This window comes from Gouania willdenowi, chromosome 3 (assembly GCF_900634775.1).
Source record: "Gouania willdenowi chromosome 3, fGouWil2.1, whole genome shotgun sequence".
NCBI lineage: Eukaryota > Metazoa > Chordata > Actinopteri > Blenniiformes > Gobiesocidae > Gouania > Gouania willdenowi.
Genome location: NC_041046.1, coordinates 10,361,125 through 10,376,287, shown reverse-complemented (window position 1 = coordinate 10,376,287; position 15,163 = coordinate 10,361,125). Strand labels below are relative to the sequence as shown.

The window sequence follows — 15,163 nt, the reverse complement described above, 5'->3', positions numbered from 1 at the left end:
TTATACTCCATACTAAAAAAACATTTTTCAGCAGAATAAAGTGGTTTTGGGGTTGCGTTCATCTTTGATAGGACTGTATTTTAAATGTATTTCATTACATAGTGTAAATCACTGATATAAACCAGTTTAGCTCATCTCTAGTTTAGACTGTTTGTCTCTCTGCACCAACACAACTCAATCCAATGACGGATTAGCTTTAGCACACATTTAAAAACAGGATAATGTTAGAACACTAGTGACTTTTTGTCCTCCGTAACCTTTTAAATAAATGAAAGCAGGATGTTTTATTTGCAGCAGATGATTAATAGACTTTTTTTTTTTTTTATAACCAGGTGTATTTACAGCAAACCTGAAGCTGTTTGTTTGATAAATAGAAATGCACAGCTTCAATAATAAAACCTGAAAAAGGACTGTTTGAGTGTGTTCTTCTAGAACATACATACTGTAGGTTTATCAAAAAAAGTCCAAATGCATTTCCAATTAGAGACCATCAGAGGTAAAAGTGAAATAATCAGTTGCTTTTATGGGTACTTGTACTTTTTTTGAGTGTTTTTCTAAATCAGTAATTTTACTTGTACTGAAGTACATTTTAAAATCAGTAAATTGTTACATTTCTACACCCAACCGTTACTGAGTAAAACAAAAAATCGTTTTTGTTTTAAAACGATCAGCAGACATTGTGCAATTACAAAAAATTAAATAACCAGACAAGAATCAAATGCATCACATCATAACCAACCAATCAGATTAAACGTAATGCATGGCACCAAAACAGCATTGGATGAAGGTTATTTTCTCAGTTTTAGAGTTCATAAATGTAGCTATACTTAGAGCGTGATATTTTTTTTAAAATATAGAATTCATTGGAGTATTTTATTTAAAAAAAGAATTGTACATTTTTTAAAAATCTTTTATTTTAAACAGATGCTTTTGTGGAAAATAAATGAAGTTCCAACTGCACAAGATTTGGTCTCTTCCATTTTAAGTTTCTACATGAGATGTTTACTGTACGCAAGGGAACCGTGGCAATATATATATATATATATATATATATATATATATATATATATATATATATATATATATATATATATATAATATATATATTTATTACCAAAAATAAATGTAGTGGGTGAAAGTAATTAGTACATTTTACTTGAGTAGGATATACAGTATCCGTACACACACACAGTTGTTCCTACTCTGTGTGTAAATATCACCTCATCATCCCAGACGTACTCACAGGTTATATAGGTTAGCACAGCACAGAGCCAGAACATTTACATAACTAAAGTCTTTATTAGCACATTATTGGACAACAGCAGCCTGGTCTGTACAGATCAGATCAGATCCTTCTGGCTTTGCGTGGTCTGCAGCCGTTGTGTGGGACGGGGGTGTTGTCAGTGATCGATACCACCTCCAGCCCCCCCATCGTCAGCCCTTTGATTGCAGGCTGTGCAGCAGAGAAAAACTCTTTAGATCCTCATTACAACAAACTTTACAACACCTAAGGAGTTTTTATTTAAAGCATGCTACACACAGGCTCAGTAGTAGATGATAAAATATATAATATATATAAGCTGCATCAACATGAATTAATACATTCATTGTTTCGGCAGTTTTCAGAGAAAAAACCCACCTACTCACAAAAACAAAACAAGGCTCTCTACAATATCACAAAAAAATAAATACATACATTGTATATATACACATAAAACACACACACTTATACAGTATATACACACACGTACATTACAGTATATTCATAATATTGCTATTTGATATACACTACTATACAAATTTCAACAATTTAATTTTAAATAATACAAATTTAATTGGTGAAACTTGCATCAAAAGTTGGAGATTTATCTATTATTGACTACGAGGATTTCCTGAATTGTTCTGCGTGTAAACAGCAGTTATTGTAAGAAACCAATAACATAAATTAAATCTAATACTCACTTGACGTCCAGGGCCCAAACCTTTGACCACGACGCGCACATATGTGACTCCCTTCACCGTGGATTTCTGTGAGGAGGAAAAAACAGTTAAAACGTTCCATCTGCTGCTTTAAAGTGAGAATCACGTTGGTTATGGTTTATACTAAAATATAATATGTAACCACCACCAGTTGAACCACAGAGAGGCCTAAACAAGTCTCACTTTATACACTTTGTCTCAAGTGCTTCCATGTCTTATACTAAAAATGTGCATTAAATGCAAGTGTTAAAGGTGCAGTCTGCAACTCTTATAAAAGGGACTTTTTGTCATATTTGCTAAAGCGGTCACTATGTAAGGACAGCTTTACATCAAACTATTAGTGTGTGTGAAAAAAACAGGCTCATTGAGCCACGCCCACAGCTGCTCCTGCAGCCTTTGGCAGATTGCCAGAATGCACCACGACAGAGCAAAAAGAACCAATCAGAGCCAGGATTGTGTTTGATGGGCTGTCTGACAGCTGTTGCTCACAGGCTCCGCCCCTTTCCCTCTTTTTTACAGTGTATGGTCTGGAGGAGTAGAAGATGGAATTAGTGACGTTTCTGCTTGAAATGTAATTACTGCTGCTTTAATTACATTATGTTTGATTTGCAATTGTTACACTAGAACTCTGTGGTGCATGTGTTGTTCATGTGCGCGCAGCAGCCTCCGTTTGGGCGGCTGTAAGTGACACTGTGTTGTTGCTGCTGCTGTTGCTGAGGTGTGTGCACATAGAGAGAGAGAGAAGCGCTGCAGTAAAATGCTTTTAACAGAGTATGTTATATTACTGTGATGTTGCTGTTGGGCTAACGTTAGCTTGTTAGCGCCTGTGAGGGAGGGAGGGGGAGAGAGGGATCTGAGGGTAGCGGGCTGCACCTTTAAGTCTGGTTATGATGAGAACAGCATTCATTGAAGCGACTCATTACGGTTGTGTTGAAATTATTCTTCTTATTCTATTAATACTTCTTATTCTTTAAAAAAAAATATATATATATACTCAATTTTAATACAATATACAATAAACATGTATCCATAACTTTGATAAGAGCTCATGAACAGAAAAATAAAAAAATGGGAAAAACAGGAAAATATTTAGTTTAACCTTCACCTACTTGGCCTAAAAAAACTGTTTGTCTGCAAATATGCCATTGTGCTGCCATGAGCTAACTGCACAGCACACAGACACACACAAAATGTATTATATATTTATGTATTATTATTCCGAATAATAATATACTTCTATATTATATAAATATAATATAAAACAATTGTAGTTCTAATCATATTTAATGTTTCTTTTTAAACTTACTTTTATCCAAAGTAATTTCTTTTGGTTTTTTGTTTGATTTGTATTCATTATACTTTGATAAAAACGACTGCATATTGTTGCACTTTTTATTTAAAAAACTAAATGTGAAAAATCATAATAGATTTTGTTGTTGTTCATTTGATTCCTATAAAAACACTTATGTTGTGTTTATTTGATTAAAAAAAATGAATTCTAAGTCACTTTGATAAAAATGACCGTATACTGTTTATATCAATGATTCTCAACTGGTGGGTCGTGGACAGCTGGTCAAAAATACATAAATACTTAATGTCTCTCATGTTGGACTTGTCTTTTATTTTGAAATAAACGTATCTTTTGACAGGCATGCTGTGAATTGCATGTTACACAGGAAAATATGTAAATTCATGTTTTAAAAAAGATTACATATGTGTTTTCAAAACTTAATTTGGTTCGTTGAATTCTAAAATAAAGTGTAGCATGTTAATATGTGAGACTAATTGAGAACCCCTGGTTTATATAGGTTTTTCGTTTCTTGGTGTGCCTTAGGATTTTTTTTCCAATGAAAAGATGAACTTTGGCTCCTAACTGGTTGGCAAACCCTGGTTGGTGGAACTCACAGCAGCAGCAGCGAGGCCTGTGGTCTGAGCAGCGATGGGCGTCGACTTCTTGATGTTCTTGAAGCCTTCGGTGCCACAGGACGTCCTCACCAGACTCTGTCCTAGGCAGTCAGTCAGCTGGATGTGTGTGCTGGAACATGACACAGCACATTAGACACCAGTAGTAGGACACACAGTGCCACCATGTGGGAACAGCTTGTATGAAATGACCAGATCAGACAATAATAATAGGGATTACAGGGGGAGCAAATACTAGAAACCTAACAACGAAAAGAAGAGAAAAAAGAACAAAATGAGGAATTAATGACGAACTTACTTGTTGTAAGTGGCTTTAATGTGAACGATTGGTAACTCTTCAAACTTCTTCCCTCCCCATCTCAGCGAGCTGTCCTTACCCGGCAGCGGTGGAAGATGACTGCAGGATCAAAAATCAGCTTTATTTACAAGTTAAAGGCTTGGAAGACATTTCTATCTAATTAATAATGTTAATAACAGTTCATGTGTTTGGGACACCCCCATTTTTTATATTTATTTATTTTTAATCACAATGAAATGCTGCGCAAACCAGATCCAATCTGAATTGAACTCTGTTGAGGAGAAGCAGAACCAACACGACATAACTGAGTCCATTTTCATAAAGATGTGTCAATTTAATAATAACAATAATACATGTGTGTATATATATATATATAAATACATTACATATAACAAAACAATATTTAACAGAATACAGTTAAATTGTAGTTTTAATCATATTTAATGTTTTTTTAAACATATTTTTATCCCTCCCTCAACGAGTATCAAGTATGCAAAATATGAAAGATGATAAAATATGTTTTGTTTGAGTGTAGTGAATTCAAGACACTTTGAAAAGAATGACCGCATATTTTTTATTTGATTTTCTTTTTTTTTTTTAAATCATAGTTACATGCATATAATCGTATAAAATATATTAATACTTAATAAACATTATAAAAGGTTTTTAGTCATTTACATACTGCCACTCTTTGTGTCATAAATATGAAATAGTATAATATTAATATTATGTACAGGTCATATACATTCATATGTGTGTACATATGTATATATGTTTGATGTGAATGTATAAACTGTATATATGAAACTTGTGCAGAATATATATTGAATGTATATTGTGAAAATAGTAATAGAACTGGGGTTATATTTAACATATGTTTTAATTTGTGTGTGATATTATGTAGAGAACCTTGTTTTGTTGTGATGGGGTAGGTACAGTATATATATATATATATATATATATATATATATACACGCTTTGCTTCAACCTACATCCTTTTGGCTAAAGAATTGGACAATTGAATGTTTATTCTGTACTTTTTTTGTTTGTTTGTGAAGACTGCTGAAATAAAATTCAAATAATAGACATTTTGTTGTTGTTGTTTGTTTGATTCCTCTTAAAAAACGCTTTTGTATGAATGACTGCATAATGTTAATATAGACTAAAAGGTTAATTTTCTATTTATTTATTTTTTACATTTTTGGTTGGTGGTGTGCCATGGGATTTCTTTTCAAATAAACCTTGGCTCAAAAAAGGTTGAAAAACACTGGTGTAAAGTAGAGCTGCACAAATATGGCCAAAATGATAATCACCATTATTTTGATCAATATTGTTATCCCGATTGTAATCACCATTATTTATCATGATAGGAAAAAAAAATAAATATCTGTTTATATTACACTACTTACAAACAAACATTATGTGTACAGTTTACAGTGCAAATATTAAACTTCAACAATCATAGTAAAAACATAATTAAAACATTTGCAAGAATTTAAAACAAAGTGTCTATTGATACGGAAACGTATATAAAAGGGTTAGCGAAGTAGCTAAAAATAAAGGAGCTAAAATAAAACTGACGGAGCATTACGTCAAGTGACCTAAACTGGCCAATGAGGGGCGCTTATACGATTCCGTATGAATAGCCACGGCCAATTTAAAATGTACCAAAGGCTAACTAAATAAATACACTAAAGAGTGCAGAGCCCATATAATAAATGTGAATGTGGCCGATGAAAAGGTTAAAAGCAATCGTGACAACACAAATCGTGATCACGAATAAAATTGTATTAATTGTGCAGCTCTCGGTCTGACCTGAACTCGTTCTTGGACTCATTACTGGATGCTGAGCTCTCTTGTGATGTGACAGCACTGCTACACAGTGTTCGCTGTAGAACACTGCCTCCACACCTGATAAAACAACATTAAATCCATTTATAACACCAAATAAATCAACTACATCCAGGTACACATTAGCTAACAATAATGCTAATAAGACCGTAACACTTACATAGGAAGTCCTTTAGCGCCCAGAGAGGCAGTAATCTGCCGACATGCACTGTTAGCTGAACTCACTAATACACATCCTAATTTCAACATGTTTAATCCAGTTAAAATGCGTTAATAACTAATAATGTGATCATACGCTACATATAACAAACGTGACATTGAGGACCGTGTGGACAGGCCCTGTCTGCGCAGTAATGAGGGGTAGCGCTAGCAATACAATTAAATAAATACCATTAAATACACAATATATTACTAACAAAACTTGATTTAATAATTAATCTTTAATATTTGTACAGAAATTTGAATACTGTTTAGTGTATGAACTTCACAAATTCGTATTTTAAGGTCAACTCAAACTGCTCTCCCCCTCAAAATTGTAGAATAGTTTCGCCTGCTGTTTCACTTGGAATTATGGGTAGACTGAGGTAAAAGTGGCTTTCAAAAGCCTCGGAAATATTTTTGCGCAATTTATGCACTGATTGTAGGTATATTAGTCCCTAATTTTTAGATCAAAAATCACTATATTTCTAAAAATCACATGGAATTCTTATACATTATGTTTTATTTTAGCAAAGAAAGTTAGTTTTTTACATCCTCAGTCAGTGTTAAAGGGATATTTTTATGGTTCAAACGGACAGTGAACGCAACAGAGAAAGATGGCGGCTCCCTGCGGGAGGATGTTGAGCCGCTGTGTCTTCCAGGTTCTGTCTGCTTACAGACGGAGTGGGATAAGTAAAGTCGGGTGTCGATATCTGTCCATGAGTCCTGTTAGTCGGATAAACTCTTTAAAAGGTGAGGTGCAGGGTTCTCCGTGGACTTTGATGGCGGCTGTTTGTCTGCAGAGGCTTCCGGTCATTTCAGCAGAGCCTAGTCCCATAGAGCAGCAGTTCAAACACTTACTACAGCAGGTTAGTGTCTGTGTATGTTCATTAAATACCTTTGATATTGCTACAGTACATATTTTTATTTTATATTTATTTTTGGTATCTTTCAAAACAGCAGGAAGTGTATTTTTTTTTTTTTTTTTATTAGCTTAGATTTACCTTTATTGCCATTGCATGTATAGTATAACACAGTGTTACATGTACCCCTTAGCCTTTATTTTTTATGGCAAGTACCCCTTAGCTCATGTTATACATTATTTATTTGTGTCTGCAGGCTCTTCTAAAGTGTTTCGTCCAACATTAACCTTTAATTTAGGCCTTTTTTATTCATTTATTTCGGATGTTTTGCTCATTTAAGAATTTCAACTTCACCTTTTGGTGTATTTTAAAGAATTGTGCCACAAATTATGATTGATGAATGAGGAAAAAGGTCTGTGTGCATGTAAAAAAAAAAAAAAAAAAAGTTATCAAATTACCTGACAAATGTTTCTGTGTACCTCCTGAGAGGTGTTCAAGTACCCATTCATATAACATAACAAAATGCAATTTAGCTATTAACAAAAAGTCATAACTAGGATATTATACGTTGGTAAATATACTTAATAATATGAACGCTGTGCTTGGTTATACCAGATGAGAGTTGATATAATTACTAGGGCTGGGTAATATGGACCAAAACTCATATCTCGATATTTCTTCTCAAAATGGCGATATATACGATATAAATCACGATAATTCAAATTGAAATGAAGTCTGACCACAATGACAATTCTGGGTTAAATTTGTTGACACAGGCACATTTATTAACAAACAGTTGCATAAAATGTGCCACTTTTTTCCCTATAAGTGAGTTATGTAGTGTGGCTTGTTTAGGGGAAGGTCTGGGTTAGGATGCACTCAGCAATCCATCTACCTGTGCTAGCAACAGCAGTGACTCCTAAAATGAGTATTCTAATACACAATAAACCATAAAATAAATATATATCAATATTGTAATTTTCTGTATGACTAAACTAGAAAACTTGATATTTCTGGAATCTTGATATATTGCCCAGGCATAGCTCAGAGTGTTGTCTTTAGATAGTTAGTGGTTCAAACTTCAAACCCAGGCTGAGACTGTGTCCATGTGCCTACGTGTTCTTTACCAAGACAGAGACATCTAAGTGCATGGCTCCTGTGGATGAGAACTGCTTCTGTTGAAATCTATTTATCATCAGCGACTTGTGTGAGTTTAGAGTTAAATGTGTTATCCTATCATGGGATTTGCTATCGAATCAATGGAATAAATTAATGTAGGACACAATGTTTAACATTCACCTCTGCAGTAACTCAGACACATCATCATTTTGTACAGTATCTGATTCCTAGGGTGAACAGTTTGGATCAGAATCAGAAGTCCTTTAATTATCCCAGGGGGAAATTACTTGCGTTACAGCCGCTCAAGAAAAATGACAGATAAAAAAATAAACATTAAAAGTATAGTGGGGCAAAAAAGTATTTAGTCAGCCACCAATTGTGCAAGTACTCCCACTTAAAAAGATGAGAGGCCTGTAATTTTCATCATAGGTATACCTCAACAATGAGACAAAATGAGAAAAAAAATCCATAAAATCACATTGTAGGATCCACAGGAAATCATTCATGCCTGTGGCGTTCTGTGAAATTCTTGCTACATTATATCTAAACAGATCCTTATCTTTGAAGGTACTGTATAAGAGTTGGTGGTGTATCTGGTGAGTTTTCTCCAAGGCTCTGACACGGGCTCATTGACTGGCAGAAAAAAAAAACCCTGATCTTATCTTGCTTTTAAATAATCTGTCAAAGTAAAAAATAAAAGTATGTGTGGTGTGTTTAACATGAGGCTGAGTTTACTCTTCAGGATGAAAACTGCTTGGTTGATTAAATCAAAGCTGAGCATCAGTTTTACTCATTTTAAACTGTAACTATTATATTCCAACCAAACTCAGCTGTGATGGTTGTGAATGCTTCACAGATTGAGTTGGAGAAAAGCGTGCTGGCAGACCATGAGCTGCGGCTGCTGGAAGACGCAGAGAGGATGAGACGCAAGCAGGCCAACGACTACGATTCAGACGAAGAGGAAGGACGAGGGGGGCAGGAGATCATAATGACTCAGGATTTGGAGGACGTCTGGGACCAGAAGCTCAAGGAATTCCAGCCAGAACCAAGAGTTCGAGGTCAGTTAAGTTCTCCAAAATGTGCTGGACAGAGAATCTGTGCTTGTACAACATCAGTTATTGTGTTTTTAACTAAGCAAAAAGATTAAAAAGATATCATTTCATGTCATTTCTACAAATGGCCCACGCACTTATGGCCCATTTAGTGAAGAGGGGGGGTATGTGATGATTTTCGCTTGTTCTTATTTTTCTTCCATTTTCAGGTTCCAATATCTCAGGAACTACACAACATAGGAAACTGAAATTTGGTATAGTAACACAGCTCCACATATAATATCTTAATATACAAAAATATCTGCTATACATCCTATCTGGTGGACATGATTGCCCCTCAAATTTGGAAAATGACAAGCTACAATGACCTCATGTAAAAGATTTGTAATATTTGCCAGTGGTGAAATAACCCAAAGTTGTATAAAGAAAAAAATAATTTATATCCTAAAAGAGTAATGTTTATACTATAAATTACAACAGACATCAGTATTTTTTGGGAATTCAAGAGCGTGTGACCTAAGAACCAATGCATATGTGACCAATCATTAGTGATGTGAACAGTCTATGTACAGAGCTCAAAGCTGAACAAATTACAGGAGCTGAGACATATGCTAAGTTGTTTACTGAAGGCCCAAACATGTTCCAGCCCCAGACAAACTTTTTTCTAATTTTGAGGAGCTATCATGTCCACCAGATAGGATGTATAGCAGATATTTTTGTATGTTGTGGAGCTGTATTACTATACCAAATTTCAGTTCCCTACATACTGCAGGTCCAGAGATATTGGAAACTGAAAATGGAAGATAAATAAGGACGCACAAAAATCGACATATATCCCCTCACTAAATTGGCTGGAAAAGTATTCATCTGATCAAACTACAAATGTACAGTTTGTCTTTTGAATAATCACGGAACAATTGGTAAAAAAATCTGAATTTTTTTAGACCAAAAAGCATGGGATGTCCTGAAATTGTGATGAAATTACACGAAATGACCCCAGATACGTATTGTGTTTTCAAGAGACCCAGAGGCTTTAATGTATTTCTTGACATTCAGAAAATCATTTTGCTGTAATTGTGTCTTTCTCCCTGTGACATTTCAAAAGTTATTTTTGCACAGTTTCAAGAGCTTGTAGCTAAGCGCCTTCGCTCCTTGTCTCCTGCTATTTAGACGACATAGATAAGGACGTGACCTCAGCAGAGCGCTGCCTCCAGGACAAACTGATTCTTTTGGCTGAGCAACAGGTGGGAGGTGAAAAGCTGTGGCTGCTGCCTCAGACTCAGTGGAAGGAAGGAGAAACTCTGCGACAGACGGCGGAGAGAGCGCTCGCCTCTCTACCAGGTAACCCCAGAGCTGAGAGAGCGCCACATTCTCAAGGCAAATATGAGCAAGAAGCAGCTTCTGATTACTTTTCCAAATTAATGAGAAAAGAAAGGGATTATAATTGAAGAAACAATAATTATATTACTGTAATTTTCCCGCAAGCAGGCTGCATTACTAAATGAAACTGTCTCGCTACTGTTTGATGGGCGTCTCACTTTTTATAGCGCAATATAACCCAGTCGGTCACCAGACTCTCTAAGCCAATGGCGTAAGCAGCACAACGTCATTGGTAAACAACGCACATGAAAATGGAGCGCAAGAGCGAGCAGGTCCAAACAGCTTGGAATCACTGACATTACTTTAAGTTTGACTCCGTAAAAGAACATTAGTGTCCGCTGTGCATTCTGCATAAGGAAGAAAACTTCAAATAATTCCAGCTCAAACCTGATTGAGCACTTAGGAAGGTGGCACAGGAATGTTAAAGTCAATGAGAAAACCCCAGATCATCATCCACATCGCCAAACTCTGAGGCCCATCTCCTGCTAAACAGGTGAAAATAGATTTAAGAGCAACTGGAGTTAGTGCTGCTGAGCTATCAAAATTAATTGCTGACTATATTGTCGAGGACGTGTTGCCAATTTCCATCGTAGACTCCCAAACATTCTGACGCATCGTAGAAAAAAATACCGGTCAAAAATGGTATTAAAAATGGTAGTCCACAGAGACAGTCAAAAATATACTGTAAGTTAATAGAAGCAAGAGTTGTTTTATTTTATTAAAATTTGGTGGAATGTGCAGTAAATAAGTTTAAATGTTGAACAATTTTCTTCTCAGAAACTGTTGCATTTAATTTAATTTTTGTTTGATGCAATGTGCATAGTGTTAAAAAATTGAATAAAACCAGATTTAAAATGAGACTGTTTCATTTGATTCAGTTTTTAATGTGGAACATGGCAAAATAATAGAATTAGGCTGAAAGGTCTACTGTTTAATATTTTGTGCATCACATTTTTGAAAAGTAACTCAATTATGGAATTAAAGTAATTTCGAAAATAAGTAATCAGTTAAGTAACAGGATTATTTCCTTGGAGGAGTAATCGCTCACTAATTACTATTTCCGAGTAACTTGACCAACACTATTAACTGTACACTGTAACTAATAGGGATGTAACGATTCACTCAACTTCCGATGAAAAATATTCCTTTATTTTTCTTGGAAAAAAACTAGAAAATACTAGCAGACAGAGATAATAGAAAAATTTGACTTATACAGATATTCACGTAATACTACAGATATTCTTTCAGTGCTAAAGGGGAAAGAAATCATTTATGAACATGTTTAAGAGTAGTAGGCGATTCCGCCCACTGCCTACGATTCTGGATGGATAAATTATCTTCGACATGTCGAGTGCTGTTGTTTGTATCAGGCATTTTCTTCCACGCAACTTGCTTACAATGAGCTGACCAATCATGGCAAGGTCAGGTCCAACGTCACTCTCTAGGTTACCAGTTTGTAATTACAAACAATTGCATGGCTGGATAGATTACTGGAAATACACCCTGCAGGGGGCCCTAAGCAGCCGCTTATAGGCGTATAGACGCCATGCTTGGCGTCGACGCTCGCGTCACGTGTAAGTGACGTAGTTCAAACGAGAAGGATAAATAGATAGCACACTCTGGTGTTTACAAAAAGTGCTGCGATTTAAATTTCAGAGTGTCAATATGAACCGTGATACCTATGAATCGATTACCTTTGGGTACCAAACGTGTACCATCTGCTTATTCAGTGTTTTAAACTCTCAATTTCTCATTCAGTTTAAAGCCTAATTGTTTGAACTTTGGACAGGAGTTTTCTTTTGTTGTCATGTTCATAATTCCATTATTGCTTTTATTCAAATTAGACAATACGTAAAACTTGAGGAGAAAGTGACCGTTCACATCTCACGGTGAGAGTTTTGCTAAAACGTTGTTCAGATCGACTCAGGCTGCTTGGATCCTGCCTGAATTCCCGAGTCAGGGCCCAAGCTCAAGGGACATTTTATTGACTTTTCTGATTCGTTCTGTCGGATTTATCTGGGTTCCGAGTGTAATCGAACGCAGTATGAGACTAAAACAGAGATGGCTGTCAAAAACAACCCTGCTTTACTCTCAACATCCAAATAAACGTGTGTTATGTTTATGAAGTCATTCAGTGAAAGTCAAACAGGACATTCAGCCAAATCCACTAGAGCCCATTAGAGCTTCCAGTTTGGCCTGTGTCATCAGAGAGTTAATTGGAAAACTATTCATCTTTAGATAAAAATATTTTTGGTAGCACTTTACTTGAAGTTTTATGCATAAGGCTGACAAGGATGACGCTGTCATTAGCATGAATAAGGTGTCATGAAGGCTGTCTTTAAGTGTTGTTTGCTAAATTATGACACCTTTGGAGCTATGTTGGCATTTTTTGGGTTAGGTGGAGGGATCTAGTGGGATAAGGGTAACAACACTTAATGACTGTCTTTATGACACACTATTCATGCTAATGGCAGGTGTCATGTCATAATAATGACAGTGTAACGTCAGTCTTATGTATAAAACTTCAAGTAAAGTGTTAACAAGATTTTTTTTGTTATCAGTTGTTTATTAATTTTCAAACAACAAAAAACACACTAACACACAGAAGGGCAGGGCAACAAGAACACACATGATGAAACACAATCTGCACTCAAACAAAAAAGTTAACTTCAAGAAAAGATTACTTAAGTTCTTTAATTGCACTGTTCCACATTTTGGTGGTGCTCTCCTTAGCACCACGTGTCCGTGCTGTGGAGAGTTCCAGGTAAGCATTGTCAATAAATGTCATGACCCACTGTTGGCGAGACAGCGAGTGAGGAGTCTTCCACCTTGTGGTGACCATCTTAGCATAACCTAAATGCTTCAAACATTAGAAAGTGATTTAAACACATTTTTTACATGAGAATAACATGTTACTGGTCCGGGCCTAGTTGCGGTTTGCCTAAAATGAGTTGGACACCCCTGGGCTAATGTATTAACAAGTGCAAGGATTAAGCATGGTGTAGAATTCCAAGGTAAACGCTAATCGTAAGCTTTGTTGTTCCAAGTGCATGTTTAACCATTCATCAGAAGGATGTTGTTCACTGAAATATTACAGTAATTTGTGGCTTTATTAATCTTATATCATCTTTTTATTCAATTATTCTATCCTGGCTTTTACTTGGATATGAAAAAGGAAACTGATTCTAAGTTAATAGTGCCTCGCTCCAGAAGCCTAATCGTGCTGAGATGTATCAAATGACATGAGAAGTGTTGAGTTTATGGTTGATTACTTTAATTAAAGCAGTTAGATGGTGATGCCTGTGAATGTTTCTAATTCCCAGTCTGCGTCCTTACCCACAGCCACTGATTTGAAGGCCACGTTTCTTGGGAACGCCCCCTGTGGCGTCTACAAGTTCAAACTGGCCAAAGCTGCGCGGACGCAGAGCTCAGAGGGAGTCAAGGTGTTCTTCTTCAAAGCCATCCTGTCTGACCCAGCGCCCCCAAAAACCCACACTGCTTCTTTTGTGTGGCTAAAAAAGACGGAGCTGGAGTCGTATCTGAAACCCAAATATCTGCAGAAGGTCAACCGCTTTATCCTCAGCCTGTGACACAGAGTGACAGCAGCACATTTATAAGACCGAGTGTGTTAGCGCTGTTATCCTCCGCTGAAAAACTGTCCTGTCTTTCAATACGTTAAGTGTGTTTCATAATATAAATAAATGGCTTTTCCACTGGTGTTGTGAAGAGAAGCCTCAGATCTGACCCCATCTCAAATGATGTAGTGTGTGTTGTGTCTGTGTGTGACAGTGGTCCGCCTCCAGCACTAAATCAACCAGCAGCACCTCCACAGACGACGCGGCCCATCACTTATCAGTGCTTCATTCACTTCTGGCAATAAAAAAAAGTCTCAACATCTTTCTTTTAAGGCTATTTATTGCAGTGACACCTGCATTGTAAATAGAAGAGTTACATTTATTATAGCTCCACTGAAAATCATTACTTTAGCTTCCAAACACAGCAACACAGTCTGTGCCATCAAAAAATTTGCTTGTTCCTATTGACACTATATTTGTGTTGAATAATGCTTTCTTCTTCTTCTTCTACTAGGGCTGGACAATACGTCATGATTCACGATATATCGAGTGAAAAATAACAATATTGCCTATATCAAGACACATCTTTTGTTTTTTTTACTCGTTTTGATTTATACCATTACACAGTGCAAATCATATCATGCAAGTATTTCATATTATTCATAGAGTACATTCAAACAGTGTCCTTGACACATTTTTCCATATTTATGAGATATATATATGTATATTTATAGCTTATTTTGTATTAAAATACTAATTTTAGGAGTTGGAGCGTTCGTTAAAATTTAGAACTACATGAAAAGCTCAGTTGGATGGATCACTGATCCCTCGGAACGCCCCAATGGCACATACGGAATAATGGGCCCCATTCATATATTGGTATGTCAAAGATTCGCTACCACCAACTGTCGCAATATTTGAATG

At 35.9% G+C, this 15,163-nt stretch overlaps 2 protein-coding genes across 2 annotated transcripts; one reads left to right on the top strand and one right to left on the bottom strand.

Annotated features, from left to right (window-relative positions):
• Nucleotides 1-1,279: 1,279 nt before the first annotated feature.
• On the bottom strand, nt 1,280-6,392 carry mrps11 (mitochondrial ribosomal protein S11). The gene is made up of 6 exons (XM_028442006.1): nt 6,213-6,392; nt 6,017-6,112; nt 4,202-4,300; nt 3,886-4,015; nt 1,963-2,028; nt 1,280-1,453 (listed from the first exon to the last, which is right to left on the bottom strand). The coding sequence occupies exons 1-6, from the start codon at nt 6,299-6,301 to the stop codon at nt 1,346-1,348; spliced, it is 588 nt and encodes a 195-aa protein (XP_028297807.1). The 5' UTR covers nt 6,302-6,392; the 3' UTR covers nt 1,280-1,345.
• Nucleotides 6,393-6,683: 291 nt separating this feature from the next.
• mrpl46 (mitochondrial ribosomal protein L46) lies at nt 6,684-14,408 on the top strand. Its single transcript, XM_028441409.1, has 4 exons — nt 6,684-7,119; nt 9,089-9,290; nt 10,455-10,625; nt 14,007-14,408. Exons 1-4 carry the CDS (start codon nt 6,868-6,870, stop codon nt 14,252-14,254), a joined length of 873 nt encoding a protein of 290 aa, XP_028297210.1. The 5' UTR covers nt 6,684-6,867; the 3' UTR covers nt 14,255-14,408.
• The last annotated feature ends 755 nt before the right edge of the window (nt 14,409-15,163 follow it).

Coding starts and splice junctions, on each gene's coding strand:
- mrps11 (XM_028442006.1), bottom strand. CDS start 6,301: ATGTTGAAATTAGGATGTGTATTAGTGAGTTCAGCTAACAGTGCATGT. Junction 6,113..6,212: donor GGCGCTAAAGGACTTCCTAT/GTAAGTGTTACG, acceptor TTGTTTTATCAG/GTGTGGAGGCAGTGTTCTAC. Junction 4,016..4,201: donor ATTAAAGCCACTTACAACAA/GTAAGTTCGTCA, acceptor GTCATGTTCCAG/CACACACATCCAGCTGACTG.
- mrpl46 (XM_028441409.1), top strand. CDS start 6,868: ATGGCGGCTCCCTGCGGGAGGATGTTGAGCCGCTGTGTCTTCCAGGTT. Junction 7,120..9,088: donor TCAAACACTTACTACAGCAG/GTTAGTGTCTGT, acceptor AATGCTTCACAG/ATTGAGTTGGAGAAAAGCGT. Junction 9,291..10,454: donor GCCAGAACCAAGAGTTCGAG/GTCAGTTAAGTT, acceptor CCTGCTATTTAG/ACGACATAGATAAGGACGTG.